At 55.4% G+C, this 18,284-nt stretch overlaps 1 protein-coding gene across 1 annotated transcript in view; it reads right to left on the bottom strand.

Annotated features, from left to right (window-relative positions):
- Positions 1 to 2,603: 2,603 nt before the first annotated feature.
- The window catches only part of LGR6 (leucine rich repeat containing G protein-coupled receptor 6), a 112,175-nt gene continuing 96,494 nt past the window's right edge, over positions 2,604 to 18,284 (bottom strand). Inside the window, exons 10-18 of the mRNA XM_069459534.1 lie at positions 17,842 to 17,910; positions 16,566 to 16,637; positions 15,071 to 15,136; positions 13,891 to 13,962; positions 13,390 to 13,461; positions 11,599 to 11,724; positions 10,467 to 10,627; positions 6,558 to 6,638; positions 2,604 to 3,853 (exon numbers count right to left, since the gene is read on the bottom strand). Of these exons, the coding sequence (XP_069315635.1) occupies positions 2,604 to 3,853; positions 6,558 to 6,638; positions 10,467 to 10,627; positions 11,599 to 11,724; positions 13,390 to 13,461; positions 13,891 to 13,962; positions 15,071 to 15,136; positions 16,566 to 16,637; positions 17,842 to 17,910 (1,969 nt within the window). The remainder of the gene's footprint in view (positions 3,854 to 6,557; positions 6,639 to 10,466; positions 10,628 to 11,598; positions 11,725 to 13,389; positions 13,462 to 13,890; positions 13,963 to 15,070; positions 15,137 to 16,565; positions 16,638 to 17,841; positions 17,911 to 18,284) is intronic.

Raw genomic sequence — 18,284 nt, forward strand, 5'->3', positions numbered from 1 at the left:
ATATACCAGGTCAGAAGTTCTCAATATTTCCACCTCCACTGTCCTCTTGGATAGATTCTTCCCCAGTGACACCATTTTGGAAGATTTTGTCAACCAAACAAAATGCATTTACATGCATTGAATAATTTGGCTTTTGGTTTTGTGATCAAAGATATACACAATCTTCATAATCTTCTACTTATCATAATGGAGATAACCAAAGGAGTAACATATTGACTTGCTAGAATTTCAGTCAAAAACAAAAACAAAAATACTTTACTGCACAGCCTTATTTTGACTAAATGTATAACATCTACTAAACTTTTTGAATAATGGAAATTGTTCACGGCAAACACTTCTGCTCCCTTCCCTGACACTTCTCCTCTGATCAGAAAGCCAGTAGATGCTACTCTGATCCACAGATGCCTCCTAGATCTTTAGAAGTAGACAACAAGGTGACCATGGTGCCACACTAGAGCTTGCAGCCAAAAAGCTCAGCCCCCTTTTCATAGAAAAGGCTACTTATAGGGAACAGTTCCTACAACCCGTGGCCAATCTGCTCCACCTGCACACTGGCTCCCCTATGTCCAAGGGCAGCTTGGTGGGTACGGGAGTGAGGAATGGTCTGGGGTGACTTTAGAAGTCAAGGCTCCCCCAAATCACACATGTTTTGTCATCCCTGGGGCATCTCAGAGAACTCTTTTCCTGATAAGAGTCACCAATTCTCAGTAGCCAGAGTAGAGCAAATCCTTTCCCTCAAGAGCTCTTGATTAGCCCCCAGGAAATTGGGAGATCAGGGGCTCTCAGAGAAATCATCGATAAATATATCCACAGTCATTTAGGGAGTGTCTACTCTGAAGTTGACCCCATGCTGGGACCCTAAGTTTCTTCTGGGATCACAAGGCCAGCACATTCAGCTTCCGAGCCTGGTACAGTTGAGGCAACTCAACTAGTCAGACAAGATTTAGAAATATGTCAAGTTCCATCCATGGTCTCTGCCTCATGCCCCTACCCAAGACGTGCTGACCTATGTCCAAATTTCCACTAGGCACTGGGGGCAGCAGGGAGATAGCAGAGAAACTAAGTTTCAGAAACTGGAACTGAGAGACTAGAAGAAAGGCTTCCTTGGGGTAGTCTTCATGGTGGAGCCCCCGGGGGTAGGGCTGGCTGGAGACCACGCCAGGATTCAGGAGGAGGACTGTCTTCCATTTGGTCTCAGGATTCTAGTACAGATTCCTGTCCTCCTGATGTGGCTGATGTCGGGGTGCTCTGGAAAATGTCTTGCCCTTTCCTGAGTCTTGGATTCTATTTTTATGTCTGCAAGAGTCACCTTTTATGTCTGCAAGGGTGCCCCAGCTCTCACCTCCTTACCCTGAGATTGAATGTGTGTGTGTTTGGGGCTGGGTGCGGGATGGGGCACTCTGGAAACACTCAGGGCCATCTGGTAAACCATAAGGTAGAAAGGTCAGGAGGGGAGAGGCAGAAGGGTCAGTGGCCTATCTGAGGGCACTCAGGGGTCTCAGATACCTCCAACGCTTCCTAAATGCAATACCTGCAAATAAAAATCTCTCTCCTCTTTGGTAAGGGCTTCCTGTCCCACAGAATAGGCAGGACCTGAGATGAGAAGGCAGGACCCAGCTTGTGGCAGGAGGTGGCAGGGGGTATCTGATGAAGAACCATAGGAAGGCAACTCAGAGCCAGAGGGAACAGCCATAGACTTCCCTGTATGTATCCTGCCAGGATCCAGGGACCCCACTCCCCATCCTCTCTAGGGTGGGATAAGAGGGATAGAGTGTTGAGATTCTCTCCAGGTTGATGGAATTATCTGTTGCCTCTGGCACTTCTCCCCTGCTTGACCTCCTAGGATCAGGACTTTCAACAAGTGGGACTTTCATTTTGTGATGTCACTGGGTAGCACTGGGTGGTACAGAGATGAGCTTCCTGGGCAAGAACAAAGCTAAGCGCTGTGATGTCAATAGGTAGTCCAGGAAAACCACACAAGCAAACAAAAACCTGCTGGCAAATAATTTGGGGAACTGGGTTAAACAGAGTTCAACGGATTTTACTACTACAGGAATTCTCAGGGTCTTTACTATACTAACACATACTGTGAATCTCTAAGAAAGGGACATGATATTAATATATAATCTCTTCCAAAGCTTATTTTAATAGAAGTCTTTTTGCACGGCATGTGTCAAGATTAATGGGACACAACACACTGTGTATCCTTTCCATGAGTCACAGGGGAGATGCCTAAATGCCTTTGGTGGCCCCCTTCCAGGCCTTTCTCTGTGAGGTCTCCCTGCCATGTGCCCTGACCCTGGGCCTGCTCAGCCCCCCAAACCTTCCACTGTCTTTCACTTCCCTTAAGTGGACAGATTTCCGGGTCTCTGGTCCACAGCTTCGGACACGACAGGGAAGAGGCCCAGAATGAAGGTGAAGCTGAGACATACTCACTGGTGATGGTCACAGGGGACAGGATCCAGTGGAGTCAGGGATCGGGCCACCCTGCACGGATCACACTGTTGAGTTTTGGTTGTATTTATTTTACAAGCAGCCATCATTCACGGAGTGGGGAACAGAGGGAAGGGAAGAGATGGGAAGAGGAGGATGGGGAGGGACATTTATAAGTGTGAGGCACAGGCTGAGCCAGAAGGCCGAAAGCCCCCGCCCGCTGATGAGCCTCCACCTGCCGACGTAGCTCCCTCTGCCCTCAGCAGTTCTCCATCCATGGAGGGTTGTGGGTTCCCAAAGTGGGTCCCCTCTGGCTCTACAAAATGGCTGCCCTCTGGCCTGAGGGCCCCTGGCTGCTGACAGATGAGGGTCACTGAGGGGAAGCCATAGGTCTCCAGCCCAGGGGGCCGTCCAGCCTCAGAAGCTTCCAGAATGAGATCCACATCAGAGAAGGCCACCAGGGCCTGGGTGGAATCGCAGGAGCTCTTCTCCAGCTCACTGGCACCAGCATAAGCTAGGGGCCCCGGGTCCCCTGTGTGGGGCCAGAGCCGCCGGAGGTCCTCCCGGAAGTGGGGGTTGAAGAGCAGGTAGAGCAGCGGGTTGAGGCAGGCGGGCAGGGGCAGCACCACGAGCAGGACAGACTTGACGGCCTCCGGCGTGACAGGGAAGAGGCCCAGCATGGAGGCAAAGCTGAGGAAGGCCACGGGACAGTAGAGGAGCCCGTCTGCGAAGATGAGCCAGGCCACGTGTCTCACCATGGCGCAATCCCACACAGCCTCAAAGTCACCCCTGGGCAGGTCGCAGTAGAGTTTGATGTAGGCACCGGCCACTACCAGGAAGCAGAAGGAGTTCATCATCACCAGGGCCACGGCGAAGCCCAGGGCTGCTGGCTGGCCCTCCGGGGGGGCATAGGGCAGGCAGAGCGGGGAGGCCCCGTATTCTCCCACGGAGGCCAGGGGCAGGGCGGCAGCCAGCCCTGCCAGCATCAGGCAGCCCAGGGCCCCGGCTCGGACGCTGCCCAGGGACGGGGCCTTCCCGTAGGCCCGGACGCAGGACACGGAGACGCTGCACTGCACTGCAGCCAGGGTGAGCAGCAGCACGGAGGCCTCAGACCCGAGCACGGCCAGGAAGCCGGTGGCCCGGCAGCCCAGCCCTGTCTCCCAGCGGGCTCCATACTCGGCGAACTGGCCAAAGGTCAACGCGTCGACGGAGGCCAGGAGGCCACAGGAAATCCCAGTCAGAGTGTTGGCGCCTGCGATTGCACCTACCACAAACTTGACTGGGGGCAGGGGCACAGGGCCACCGGCAAACACGGTCAGCAGCACCAGCCCATTGCAGAGCACGGAGAGCAGCACAATGGCCCACACGGCCAGGCGGATGCCCCAGCTTTCAAAGAGGTGCTCACAGGGCTTGAAGGGGCCTGTGGGAGAGAAGATCAGACATTACCCCCGGGCCAGAGGCTGTTGGCACCAGGTCCTGGGGACAAGGCCAGCCTCTGTCCTCAGCAAACTTGCAATCAAAAGGAGATGAGCACAGTCTCTGCCCGCAGAGGACACTGGGGAGGAGAGAGACTGACCTGTTCTCCTTCCTCAGAGAATGCCCAGTTGGGGGTGAGGGGACAACAGCGGGACATTCACACTCTTCTTCCAATGCGCTGCAAATGGGTGAACGCTGACCCTCGCCCCCATACACACAGAAAACAGAAACACATGCAAACTTACACACAGTACAAATGAACACAGTGCAAACCCAGGCACTGAGAAAATGTTAAGAAGTAGCATTTGGAAGAAAGGAAGAGACAAGATGGCACAGGGAGTGGAGAGGGCATCAGAACTGGGGGTACAGTGGGGCAGGGACACAGAGGTGTGAGGCGCTGCCCACACGGTAACCACTCTGGCTGAGCCTCTGTTTTCTCCCAGTTAGTGCCCAGTGACCCACTAAGGACCGCACCGCGGATGAGCCCGGCCAGACATCACACGAGCCTGGCTCTCCCTGGCTCTGCGGGAGGGGTGCAGACCACATTCCATATTCATCCGGCAATCGGGATTTGGGAGGCAAAGCGCACCAGGCACAGTGAATCGAAACACAGACGGCTTTGGGGTTTTCCAGCTTGGCTGCACACTCACTGGGGGGGATCCTGGTGTCTCCCACCTCTCTCCCCACAGTCTGTTCCGAAGTCACCTTGTACCTTTGGATATATTAGTGTTAATTAAATATTTCCTTTGATATTAAATTCCTGTTCTTCAATGTATCGCTAAGTAGCTTGGGGATTTGAGCGCCTTTTGTGGCAGCCATTGTTAAAACTTTTTTTCCTGATTACCAGATAATAGATAATTGTAGAAAATTTGAAAATATAACATGGTAAAATTAAAACCGTTTATTAACCTCTCTCTCAGTGAGAACTCATTATTTTGGTATGTTTTCTTCCAGTTTCAAAAAAAATCTATATATACATATAGGTTTTTAAACTAAATTGGAATTTTACTCTACAGTTGGGATGTGGCTTGTCCCCACGGCCACCAACGGGGCACTGCTGGAAGGCGGCGCCCAGTGGGTAGTGTTTGGGCCATGGGGGTGGATCCCTCATGGATAGACTAATGCCCCTGTGGGGTGAGTGAGTTCTAGATGGAGGAAGTGGGTTGTGAACGAGAGTCTGGCTTCTTCTCTCACCGTGTGATCTCTTGGCACACGCTCGCTCCCATTCCCATTTCTGCCAGGAGTTGAAGAAGCCTGACGCCCTCACCAGATGCAGCTGCCCAATCTTCCAGCCACCAGAAAAACTGCGAGCTAAATAAACCTCTTTTCCTTATAAGTTACCCAGCCTCGGGTATTCCGTTACAGCAACTCGAAGCAGACTTACAAATGCATATAGCATTTCCATTCTCTTTAAGTTAAACTTTTATTATGCAGACGTTCCCATGTCCTTATATTCCTCAAAAACATATTTTCAACGGCTTTGTACTAAATACTCTACCATATGGACGTCCCATAATTATTTGACCATTTTGTGCCAGCTATTTTAGAAGCAAGCTCAAGTTGGACCTTGTCTTTTACCTCAGTTGGAACTTCCTCTTTTACTTCACCCCTGTTGATTACTGGTTTTCGGAGGTGACATTTCTGTGTCACTGTGCACGAAGCACGTGGGTGGGTTTCCAACTCAAGAAAACATGACCTGCTTCCTCCAGGTTGGGCCGGTGCTTGGCCTCGGGCTGGCACTAGGGGGCGTGCTGCGGCCACCGAGTGCTGACAGCTGGTGCCAGGCACGGTCAGGCAGACGCTCTGCAGGCTTTGGAGGGGGCAACGGGAGAAGGCCAAGGGGCCTGAGCCAAAGAAAGATGGAAACTGGAAAATGGAGGTGAGATGCAATAGAAGAAGCAAACTGTTTATCACTTTCTGTTCTTCTGAGTAGTTCGTCTCCTGGCCTGCTTAGCATGCTGCTGCCTTCTGGGTGGCCTGTTAGCATTTTATATGCACAGAAAGGGACTTCTTCACTCTAAACATCTTGGGTTGAATTGCACCAAGGAGAAAGGGAAGTTTCTTTTTTTTTTTTTTTCTTTCTTTCCAGCAAGATGGATTTAGGTTGGACCCTAGAGGAGCCTTCCTCAGCTGCAAGGGTTAGACAGCACTGCAAGGAGTCTCCCGGGGATGGTGAGGAGTTTTTCCACCCTGGAGAGTTTTAAGAAAGAGAGACTGCAATCTTCCTGGGATGGAGAAGGTGACCTTTCAGAGTTCCACCTGGCTCTAGGATTCTGTGGTATGGATCTTGGAATGACGGAGAACTCAAAAGCAGTCGGACACGCCACCCTGAGCAATGGGTGGAAGGCATTCTTTCCTGGTTTTCTCCTCAATGGGAGCCGCGTTCTCCTGGGTACATAACCGCTAATCGGCTCATTTGTAAAGATTGCTGGGCTCCCCCCCACCATGCTACTCCCCACAAGCAGCCTCTCAAGGGAAAGAACCCCAGCTCCTTCCCCAGGACTCTCCCGCGGCAGGTTGGGTGTCAGGCAGAGGAAGCATCTGAGGCACAGCTGCAGACATGCCAGGCTGAACTGGCATCTCATCTAGATGGTTGGGAGCCCCTTCGCCACACCTCCCTTCCTCAGTTCCCCAGGTACCCATCTCACCTGGAATAGGGCTACACTGGACACTGGGGTGTGGCTTTGAGTCCTCCATCTCCAGTTGGAGCTCGTCCAGGTCCAGGTCATCTGAGAGGAGAGACAAGAAAGTGGCCCCGGACCCTGGGTCTTGGTGTCAATCAAGCCTCACCTCTCTCCAAACGCCCACCCCTTTAAGCAGTTGTCCCGACTAACTGCTCAGCGCTGGTGCAGCAGCCCTGCACATCCATGTCTTCCCTTGGGGGAAAACGTCTGGGCAGCTCCCTATTATCCACACGTGGCTTATCTGTACTGCTGGGTCTACAGCAAACGTTTAACCGAGACCTGGTCTTTCTGTTACTCAGTCCTCTCATGCCCTCTCCGGTCAGCCTAGCCCACACCTGGGGCTGACAGTTGAGGTGGCAGCTGCCTTCATAACGGGAGCTGGTGATCTCAGCATTCTCCACTCTGGCCAGACTGTCGCCGTAATTCCGTATCCACCAACACCACACGTTAAGAAGGACGTTGGTGGGCTGGGGTGTGTTCAGCGTGAACCATGGCTGGTAAGGGAGCAGGAGCCATTTGCATGACAAACAGTCAAAACAACTGGGGGTGTTTAACTTGGCGGAGGCAGGAGAAAGTGGGGATAAAATGGCTGTCCTCAAAGCACTGACAGCCTGTTAGGCACAAAGGAATTAGGCTCCTACGCGCTGTTTTGTCCAGAAGGCAGAACCAGGATCAATGGATAGAATGTAGATTCAGATGGAGACATTCTAGTTCTTCCTCATAAGAAAAAATTCTCACAATTAGATCTGCCGAACAGAGGCACACCCCGCCTTCAACAGGTGCACGATAGGACCATGTGTGCTGAAGGCAAGTGAGCACTGGGCGAACGCAGAGGAATTCAGGGACCAGTAAGAGATGGCCTTGCCCTCAGGGAGCTATGAGACTAATAAGGAAACAAATTGTCGTGGCACAATGCACTGCATCAACTGATAGATTTAAGGAAACAAATTGCCATGCTCTAATGCGCTGCCTCAACTAATAAATTTACCACCTAGAAAAGAATAATTCAAATGCTTCTAGCATAAAAAAGATAAATAAAGTGATAGATACCCAAATGTCCCTGATTTGATCTTTACATATTATATGAATGTATTAAATCATCACATGTACCCCCAAAATACATACATCTATCATGTATCGATAAATTTTTTTTAAGCTAATAGAAAGGGTTAACGTTTCTTGAGTTCTTACTCAGTGACAGGTACTGTGCCCAGTGAGTCATCATCTTCATGGTCTCAGTGGCTTTCACAACAACTGCATGAGGCAGGTGACAGATAAGGAGACTGAGGCCCGTTGAAGGTAAGTGGCTTGCCCCGGGTCTCACGGTGACCGACCAGAATCCAAACGCAGGCTTGTCTGACCACAGAGCCCGGATGCCTAAACATTTCACTTTCCCTGGTGAGGGACTGATTATTTTGGGGGTCATAGGACAGAAAGGGCTGGGGGAGATTTATGGATGTATGAGCTGGACGTAATTTGTCATTATGGATATTGAAGCAGACAGTCCCCAAGGTGAGAGAAGGCCTTTCTGTACTGAGTTAGAGGTGAACTCGATAATCTTTAATGTTCCTTCCAGTTCTAAGTCTAACAAGAACAAGCGAATAAGTCCAGGCTACACAGTTATTTTTTTTTTTTTCTTTTTATTCACTATTGCAGTGTTTCTTAAACTAGGGCCTCTGAGCACCAACAGGTTATGGACATCCAGGGAGGCTGTAAATTCTGTAAGAATTTTGCAAGGATAATCTAAAATATTTTATAACCTAGAAAGACAAAACTTTCTTTTGCAATGACAATCTATCACTGAAAAAGTTTTTAAAGACTAAGACTCAAGTTTCCCAAGTCAGACTGGAAAATGTGTCTGAGGACCTCCGTGGTGGGAGAGAGTGGCTCTTCTCTAAGCGGTGCCTACGTGATGCTCGGGTTTAAGAGACAGCCCCTGTGGGCTCCTCCTCCATCGCACAAGTTCATGGCTAGGTGACTCTGTTTGTTGCACTTGTCCCCGTCTTTGGCTCACCAGAGCTGCTTCCTGTGTGAGTTCTTCCTCCCCACTTACAGGGTAAACGCCTTCAGCCGGGAGCTTTCCCAGGAGGCAGGAAGACTGCGGAGCCGCCCCTGGCCCAGACCCGTCAGGGTGGGTAGGAGGCTGGGGTGTGCCCGGAGTCCTGGCATTTCCTTCCCTCTCTACCTTTCATTCCAGCCCAACGCTGCTCTCCAGAATGGAGCTCGGCAATTCTTTGAAATCCAAGTGCATGAATGGAATACAAGGAGCGAAACCCGGGGACTCTGTCTGAGGCTGGGAAAGTCACAGCCAAGGTGTTAAGTAACCACTCTTCAAACGGGGAGGAAATCGAATCTGGCTGCAGCAGCGGCTCCCGGCTCTCCTTCTGGAGGCTCGTTAGCTCCCACAGGAAGTGGGGGGCCCTGCCCCAGCTCCCGTTACAGGCGGCAGGCAGCCCACGATCGCGACGCCCTGTGGTTCTCCGAGACCTAAGCCCGGTGGAAAGTTTCACCTTGAGGAAGGAAAGTTTCCATTCCTCCTTCCAGCCCCCCGAGGGAGTGTACAGCAGACATCCGGGAATGTCCCCCGGGGACAGCCGTCTGCCGGCCCAGAGCCAGCCAGGCTGCTGGGCTCCTCCTCATCGGGTCCTCATACCCTCCCCGGGGAGGTGCTTTGGGACACTGGCAGGGACGCTCCAGAGAACCCCCGACTGCCTGCCCAACATGTGGCCTCCACGGTCCGTGTCCTGACTGTGCAACTGCACTCTCCCTGCACATGGACCCCAGCAGGCCGGGCCCAGGAGCAGCAGTTGCAGTGGTGGCAGCGAACAGACTTTGCCATTTATGGACGCTTTTACTGTTCCCCCACAGCCTGTGAGATACGCACTACCTTTGTCATTTAAAAATACGGCAACTGAGGCTCAGTAAGGTTAAAGGGCTTGTCCAAGGCAACCCAACTGGTGAATGCCGTCTGTATTTGGGTTTGGACGCCAGTTCTGTCTACAGTACGTTCTTTGAGATATTTTTCTTACATGTTTCAATTTGATTTTTTTGCTGTTTAGCTTCTCCATCGAGATATTATAGAGAGGGAGTGAGAGGGAGAGAAAGAAACCCCCAAAGCAGGGACCCCTTTCTCTCCCTCCGAATTGGGCTTGTGCTCTGCGACAGGAGGCGGGGGAGAGGGAAGCACTTCTCGCCGCTCTTTCTCTAGGACACCCCTTAGTGGGCGATTCCTCGGAACCCCTTGGCCACCTTCCTCCCGCTTTGCCTTTTATTCCAGCTCCGGAAACACACAGCTCTGGCCCAAGACGGCTGCCCTGCCGTGGCCCCCTTAGCGAGGCGTCTCGCACCCAGTGGCCACTGGAGTGTCACTGTGAGACGCACGGGGCACGCGGGGCGCCCAGGCTGGACTCGGGCAGCAGCAATCCCCACACTGCTCCTTTTGGTTCTAGGACATATGAGCGGATTTTTTTCCCCTGGAAGCAGGTTTAATTCAGTTGATTTAATTCAATCCTACTTGGCTCAGATGGAGGCAACAACGGGTCTGTCTTCTCTGAGGATATCCATAGGTTGACGGAGACGAAGACGGGAGCCACAAGGGCAGGGACATTAAGTGAGACGGTGCGTGTCAGGCGCTTTGTGAACTGCAAAGGCAGGTACTGGGACATTGCAGGTGCCACTGTCACCACGCTTACATTTTCCCCGAGCACCTCTGGGCGTAGCCTTGGGGAGACAAGGGGCAAACAGGGAGTTTCCTCCCAGGCCGCAAGCAGCTCGCCTACCTCCAGGGGGCTTTCCTCCGCAGCCCCCCAGAGCCTCCCTTCCAACTTCCTCCCGACAGACAGCCCCACCCCCAGTCCAGGCCCCGTCACTCACAGTGGTTCTCTGCTTGTCCAGCAAGGAGCCCCAGGGGCCTCTTTGGAGCCTCCTCGTCATCAAGGTGAAAGTCCTCGGCCTCCCACTGCCCAGAGGCCTTGAAGAAGCTGGCACACAGGCCGTAGGCGCAGCACTGGTAGGCGTAGGGCACCTCCAGGATCCTGGGGACGGGGACAGATGGCTGCCTCAGCACGTGTGGGGCCTGAGACCTCAGCTGGAGTAGAGATCCCCAGGCACTCAGCACCTGCAACCCCCACGTGCCCTGGCCACTGTGCCGGCGGCCTCCGGGGCGCGCTTTGTGAGCGCCTCGCAGCCCGACTCCGGACTCGGAAGGGGCTGGACACGGTCCAGGCTTTCCCTCGTTGCTCTTGAGAACTGAGGTGGGGATAGAAACTTTCTGCCCGTTGTGTAAGGGGTCCCCTTAGCAGGCGCAGAGTGGGGAGCAGCTTCCCCAAGGTCACACTTTGCTCTGCTCCCTGTCCCAGACAGCAATTCTTTCTATATTCAAGGAGACAGGAATTCTTTTAGTGATTCTTTGTCCTGGCCCTCGGGGAGACCCACGCCCCGTCCCTGCCCCCTCTCTGGGCATATCAGAGCCGGGTTGGTGCCCTCTGAGGGCAAACGCCTCAGGCCACTCATTAGTTCGAAGCAGACAGGGCTCGGGCCACACAGGCTGTGCTGCTGCCGCAGGGAAGCGCCTGGATGTCATCAGCACCGGGACTGGCCGTGCAGCGTGTTTTCCGCTCGACAGTGCCCTGGACTCTGCCCGCTTTCCAGGGGACCGGACGCTGCCCAAGTGAGGACGGACGATCTGGCGTGTGGAGCCAGCTGAGTGGCAACGAGGTCCGGGGGGCTTCACATCCTCCTGCTTCTACCTCGCAGGTCCCAGTGTGCCCTAGGGCCGGCACTTGGGATGGGGGAGATGCCATGAAGAGGAAGATGAGGAAGAGGAGGCATGTGCCCATCTGGGCTGGTAGGAGGTCGGATGAGCCCTTCCCATTCAAGCTTGGCCAAACCCTCAGCCACCAGGCTCTTCTCAGAGCGAGGCCCTGTGGTTTCTCCCTGTCCCTCCGCGGCCACCAGCTGCCCCAGGGCAAACCTGCGTGGGTGTGGGGTAAAGCCAGGCCCTCACCTCAGTTTGGGGAAACTGTCCTTGGAGAAGGCCTGAGATAGAGCCAGGTTCCCTCTGAGCTTCAGATGCATCAGGCCCCCAAGTCCGGCCAGGGGCAGCGTGGCCAGCTGGTTGTCCGTCAGGTCCCTAGGAAGTGGACGGTCAGGGTTAGTGGCAGCCAGTGGGACTGCTGAGGGGCAGGGCTGTGCTGAGGGTGAGGCCAGCGTGCCTGGGATGGAAGCAAGAGGAGAGGAGCAAAGGACAGATCAGCTCAGAGGAAAGCTCTGAGTGCCGGGCAAGGAGGGTAGCCGAGAGTGACTACAGGCATCATCTACAGCTAGTTCACTCATTCATCCATTCATTCATTCATTCAACAAACACTGGGTGCCAACTATGTGCCAGGGACTGTTCTAACTGAATGCCAAGCTGTCCTGAGTTGTAGGTAACAGAACTCCCCCAACCACAGCTCCTGCGCCCAGGCCTGGGTGCCATCCAGGAATCCCTGCCCACCCCCGGGGGCCCTTCCTGTTTGCCGCCATCGCCCTGCCTTCCCTCCTGCTTTTCTGACGATACAAAAGCCCAGGGTCTGGGACTGGACGGAGCTGGCGGTCCGGCCACAGCGGGGATTGGGTCATCCATTCCACCTCGCCGCGCCTGCTTTGTAGCCAGAGGTGAGGACATACGTGGTCTTCCACCGGAGACACGTTAGAGGAAGCCGGGGCTCCAAACCAAACAGCACGACCACAGACTGTGCGTCGTGGAAACAGCCCTGGCCTGGAAGGCAGGAAACCTGGCGCTGTCACCAGCTCGCTGTGTAACCAAAGGGAGTCACAAATCTGCCTGAGTTCCAATGTCCTCATCTTTCAAAGGGATAAAAATATCCACTCTACCTATCCGGCAGGAGTCAGGCAAACAGGAGAGGGAAGACGGAGGTGAGAGTTTTGCAAGGCCACGGCCCAAAGCCCAGAGAGTCGCAGCCTGGGGAGGAACCGAGTGCTGCCGGGAGCCCCAGGTTCTGGCCGATGGCTTTGAACACGCTTCTCCCCCTGGGCCTTAGAAGCCTCACCTGGGAAGTGAGGGGGTGGGGCTGGATGGTCTCTGAGGCCGGGGCTGGAGCTAGCCCAAAGAAGTCTTTGTGTTAACCAGAAAAAGGCCCCATCTGGGTAGATGTGCCTTTAGGACGCAGAGCGTGGCAAGCAGGCGGCAGGATGTCAGCTCCCCCCATGGGCAGGAGCCCTTGTGCAGTGAATAACCTGCCCCACAGTACGTGGCAGCCCCATCAGAGACCCCGTCCAGCCCTGACGTCATGACCACAGAGCCAGCACTGCTCGCTCCCTGTTTTTATCCTACGTAATTTAAAGGACCTGAGGTCGCCTGCTGCCCCACAGAATGGCAGCCCTCTAGAGCAATGCTCAAGCAGAGGACCCCGGAGCTCTCTGAGACCCAGGCCCCCACATCTGCTGCCCCTGCTGTGTGTGAAGGAGTTCCAGGGTCCTCCATATCCGTGCGCAGAGAGGCTGGGGGAGGGGCGGGGCAGGAGCCCACCGGGAGGACCGAGGCTGCCAAACTGTTGCAGAACATGAGCAGATGATGTTCCGGAGCTTGCAAGAGGCAGGCGCTCTGTTTATCAGGCCCCACGCTCTGTCAAACGGACTGTCAGAATGATTGATTAGGCTGAGGCTCACCTCCCCAGGATGTGTGGCCAAACATTTACGGGTGTCCCTGTTCTGGGGTAGCCCTCCTGCCCTCCCAGCCAGCCTGTAGTCCCAGTTGGTCCCCAGCATCCCGGAGGAGAGTGCAGTGGGCACTTACAGCTTGACCAGGGAGCGCAGGGTTGAGAAGGCCTCAGGGTGGATGGACCGGATGGCATTCCAGCTAAGGTCCCTGCGGGCAGAGAGAGTGTGACAGGAGGGGACAGGGACATGTGGCAGACTCATTGTTCCCATTGTGGGCCCTCCATCCCATACCCCCCATCTGATCTGCCCCCAGTAGCAGTAGCCTTACTCTTTTGGGGAGGGTACTTGCTGCTGCCCAGCTCCTGACCTGCTATGGCCATAGGAACAGGGACACGGCAGCCTGGCTGCAGAGCCTCATGGCTCCCTGGGGACCAGATGGAGAAGTGGCTTGAGAAGCCATCTGGATGGGGAGGCAGCTCTCCTCCTGTGCGTGTGCTGGGGGCAGGGGCTGTGGAGCAGGGGGCGACGTGCATGTCCCGTCTACTTGAATCATGCACGTGCACCACGGCTATGAGCGTGCCTGGCAGAGGGCTCGTGGCTCCTCCCCAGACCACCCCGGGGTGCTGCGGGTACTCACAGGGATTGCAGGGAGCTCAGCTGGCTGAAGGTGTCGGCTCCAATTTCCCAGATGCGGTTGTGCTGGAGGCCGCTAGGGCAGCGAGAGAGGCTGGATGAGCCGGCAGCCCCAGCCCCTGGCTCTGCTCCATGCCCCCCGAGCACTGGGAGGAAGAAAGGAGAGCCCCCCACTTCTCCTGGCACAGGAAGAAAGGGCCCAGCCCGAGGAAGTCACCAGAATTAAAGGGAGCACAAGGGGATCCGGTTGCCTTGGGTAAGTGGGTCAGGAGACAAAGCCACAAAACCATCCCTGTGGCCCAAAAGGGAGTCGGCTTCCAGTGTTCCCACTGGGCCTGGCTCCCAGCCCAGCTGAACTGCCCCCCACACCTCCCCATCTCCGTGGGTCCCCCAGCCCCTAGCCCAGCAGCAGAGCACCCCCCAGCCCTTGGGCAGTCCCAGCGCCTGGCCTGAGCTGGGAGGCAGAGCTCAGAGGAGCTCTGGTTGTGTAAATGGGAGATGGACACTGGGCCTTGGCCATGTCGAAGACCCTCCTTCCTTTGGCACCTACACAAACAGGACAGACCCTCATCCCTCTACCTCGCCCTGGCCCAAAAGGCACTGCCCTGCCTGGAAGCAGGGGACAGACACAGGGAGGCCCAGGAGGCCATGCTTCAGGGGACAGGAGCTGGATGAACAGAGCTTAGAGAACTTTAAAGTGATTTTTTTCTTTTGTGAAATTTGAATCCCATGTTTGTTCTTCCACATATGATTGTGCATGTCTGCGTGTATGTGTACAAACATATACACGTGTGTGTGTTTATGGGGTGTGGAAACAAGAGCGCATGCTCTGAAATGCCGGGCGCTTCCAGCTCCTTGCAGCCTCCCCTCGTCCAACCCACAGAGCCCTCGTGTGGCCCTGTTCCCGCACTGGCCCTGGTCACTGCTGCACTTCGTGTTGCTACTGACTCCTAAGGAGCCATCCTGAGACTCCCTTTGGGCACCAGCTCTTGAGTCTGTCACCTGCTGTGAGTCCCAGGAGCCCTGTGCAGGCCTCTGCCAAGCGCCCAGCCCTAACCCCTGGGTTCAACAGACTCAGAGAAGGAAGGAATGTCAGAGTGTGCTTGGCCCTTGCCGACTCCCTCCCCTCTGACTCTCCGAGGCTGACCCGCCTGCCTTTGTCTTCCCACTGCCCCCAGACTCACATCTCCTCCAACTTCTGACACCTGTGCAGGCTGGGCAGCTCCTCAATTTGATTATGCGACAGTTCCCTGGAGAAGAGAGAAAGGCCAGGGCTGGGGTGAAGTGGGGGCTGCACAAGGGCTGGGGGGGCCCGGCCAGGGCTGTGCTTTCCTGTGAACCAGCCAAGGGCCATGGGGACCCTACAGAGACATGGCTGTTGACACACCTCACACCAGGGTACCAGTTCCTTCAGTTAGTTCTCTCTGCATTTCCCCCTGCTAAGTCCCCTCGCTCTCTGGGCCTGGATGGGGCTGACTTGGCTTTTCCCGGTAGGGCTACCTTATCGCAGGATGGCCTGCAGGACCCTGGGAGGGTCCTGGGGGAAGGGAGAGAGGAAGTAAGAGGGGCATGGTGACAAGAAAAGAGGCAAAGAGTGTGGCACGGGGTACTGCACCGGCCAGCAGAGAGCACAGCAGGCCCTGCTAAGCAAGCCGGGCGGTTCTGACCCAAGCACCTGCAACCACCATTTGTGGAGCTGTCAGGGAAGACAAGAGCTGGGGGTCCCTCGGAGCATCTGGCCAACCTTCACCTAACAGACGAGGAACCTGAGGCCCAGAGATGGGACAGGACTTCCCAAGGGCACTCTGCCAGTCAGTGGCACGGCTGAGTCTGGAGCCTGCGTCTCTGAACCCCCAGTCTCTCCACACACCACCTGTCGGTCCACCCACCTTGAGTGCTGGGGCTACTGTCCCTGGCGAGGAGCCTCAGACTCAAGATGGAGTCAAAGGAGAGAGGAAAACTCCCCTTGACCTCAGAGGCCACTTAAGGACATCCACAGAGCCAGAAGGGATTAATTTTCATGTATCAATTAGAGTAATAATGTCATTTATTGGCATTATGCACTACGTGCTTGCTTTTTTTTTTGAGACAGAGTCTCACTCTGTCACCCTGGGTAGAGTGCAAAGGCGTTGTCATAGCTCGCTGCAGCCTCAAACTCTTGGGCTCAAGTGATCCTCCTGCCTCAGCCTCCCGAGTAGCTGGGACTACAGGTGCGTGCCACGATGCCCGGCTAATTTTTCTATCTTTAGTAGAGACAGTCTCTCTCTCGCTCAGGCTGGTCTCGACCTCCTAAGCTCAAGCAACCCTCCCGCCTTGGCCTCCCAGAGACTAGGTGCTTTCTACATATTTTTTTTTAACCTTCACAAATTTACCCACATTTTATAGATGAGAAAATTGAAGCTCAGAGACATTAAAGAGTGAATCCAAATTAATACAACTAGTAAGTGGCAGAGCTGGGCCTCAAACTCCTGTCTTACTTACTTCAAAGAACATTGTCTTTTTATTTTGAATAAGAGAGGACAGCCCTGTCCCTCTGGGGCAGGTCCTCAGCAGGGGCCTAAGCTGTCCCACTCTCCAGGAAGAGATGTGACCAAGTGGGACAGAAGCAGCAGAGGCCTTTTGTGGGACGTGGGGCAGGGGCACAGTGCCAAGACTGTAGAATGCTTGTGAGCCACTTACAGGACTCGGAGCCTGGGCAGCTGTTGGCACATCCCCGACGGGAGCAGCCGGATGCCTGCGCGGGTCAGGGTCCTGCAGGGAGAACGGAGACAGAGCTGGCACCAGGCCCAGGGCCCTGCCATTCCCAGCCACCCGTCTCCAGCTCTGGACCTGATACTGTCGTGGGACGACAGGGCTGACAAAAGAAAGAAGTGGAGGGAGAGAGAGGGCAGGGGGTGGGGCTGCGGGGACGGAAAGGAGCAGGCCCTGGCATCTGAGCACCACGCTCCCCTGGGCCTGGAGGAGCTGGGGGTGGGGAGAGGAGAAAGAGGCTGCAGCCCAGGGCCTCTGGGTGGCAGCCAGTCCCTGCGCCCCCAGCCCATCCCCACCCCACGGCTCCTAATGGTCCACAGCAGCACTGGGTCTGCAGGACAGGGGTGAAAATCTGCTCTGCTCCAAGGACCTTGGAGGGGAGGGACGGCCACTGGCAGGGAGTAGGCAGAAAAAAAAAACCCAGTCAAACCATGGGAACCAAGAACAGAGTTTGGTCCCTGTGCCTCGGGGGAGGGAGGAGCAATGGGGAGGAAGGGAAGAGCCAGGGGCTGGGGGAGACAGGGCTGTGGGGCAGGCTGGGCTTAGGGACAGGGTGTCCTAGGAAGGACCCAAGGCCAAGGTCATCTTTCGTGAACTACTCCTTCCCTCATGGAGAATTTCCCACATGCCAACAAATCTGGGAGACAAAGCAGGCACAGAGCAGAGCTCCAGGCTCCGCGATGCCGTGAATGGGCTCAGTGGCGGGGGCAGCTCGGCGACCTCCTGACACTTGCTAGGGGCGTTTGCGTGTTTCGTTCATCCAGTTAAATGTACTGAGGGCCCACCGCACTCTGCTGCTCCCTCCCCGCACTGCCCAGGACGTGACAGGAGAAAAATACAAGAACGTCCCGGCTGGAGTCAAGCTTCAGAAAGGCACAGGGGGTGGGCTTTCCCAGGCGTCCTCCCCGCCACAGGTCCTCGGGGTCCCCATGGCTTGGGCTTAGGAGCTCTGTAGTCATACCTGGGACACCCAAGCGCAGTGACGAGGGGGAGAGCAGCCTCCTCGCCCATCCCACCGGCCACCCCTGGCCTTGCCTGTGGGCAGTGCCACACGGGGAGGTGGCCGTGGGCCTGGTGCTGAGCCAGCTGGAGGCAGGTCACATAAGGGGGAAGCAAGGGCTCCACACAGCCCTCGGGGAGGCAGGGGACAGCTCGCGGGGTGAAGCTGGGGAGGTTGAGGAGGAGGGAGAGGGAATCCACTCACAGGATCTCCAGGCTGGTGGTGCCTTTGAGATCTGGGAACTCCTGGATGGCAGTGGCGCCGTTCAGGGATCTGGAAACAGAGACGATGAGCTCGGAGGGCCGGGTCAGAGCACCGCAGCTTCTCAGCCCTCGGCCCTCTCTCCCCACAGGTCTCCACCTTCTGGGGAGTGTTACCCTTCCCAAAACCTCCCTCCATTCAGCCACTCGGGCCGGTGGAGCCTCAGCACACCCTCACCAGACAGAGCCAGCAACCCCGGCACTCGGGCCGAGGCTTGCAAACAAGACACAGGCGAGCAGCACGGGAAGCACCTATTTAACAGGCACCAACTGGGGGCTGCCGGGCCGGGCCGTGCTTGTTAGAGCCTGAGATGGGGTCTCCTCCCAGTCGTCATCCGCTAGGGCTGCATTAGCGCCTCTGCTCTTCCTCAGTTCTCTTTAATGCTG

This window comes from Eulemur rufifrons, chromosome 27, assembly GCF_041146395.1.
Source record: "Eulemur rufifrons isolate Redbay chromosome 27, OSU_ERuf_1, whole genome shotgun sequence".
NCBI classification, from domain to species: Eukaryota; Metazoa; Chordata; class Mammalia; order Primates; family Lemuridae; genus Eulemur; species Eulemur rufifrons.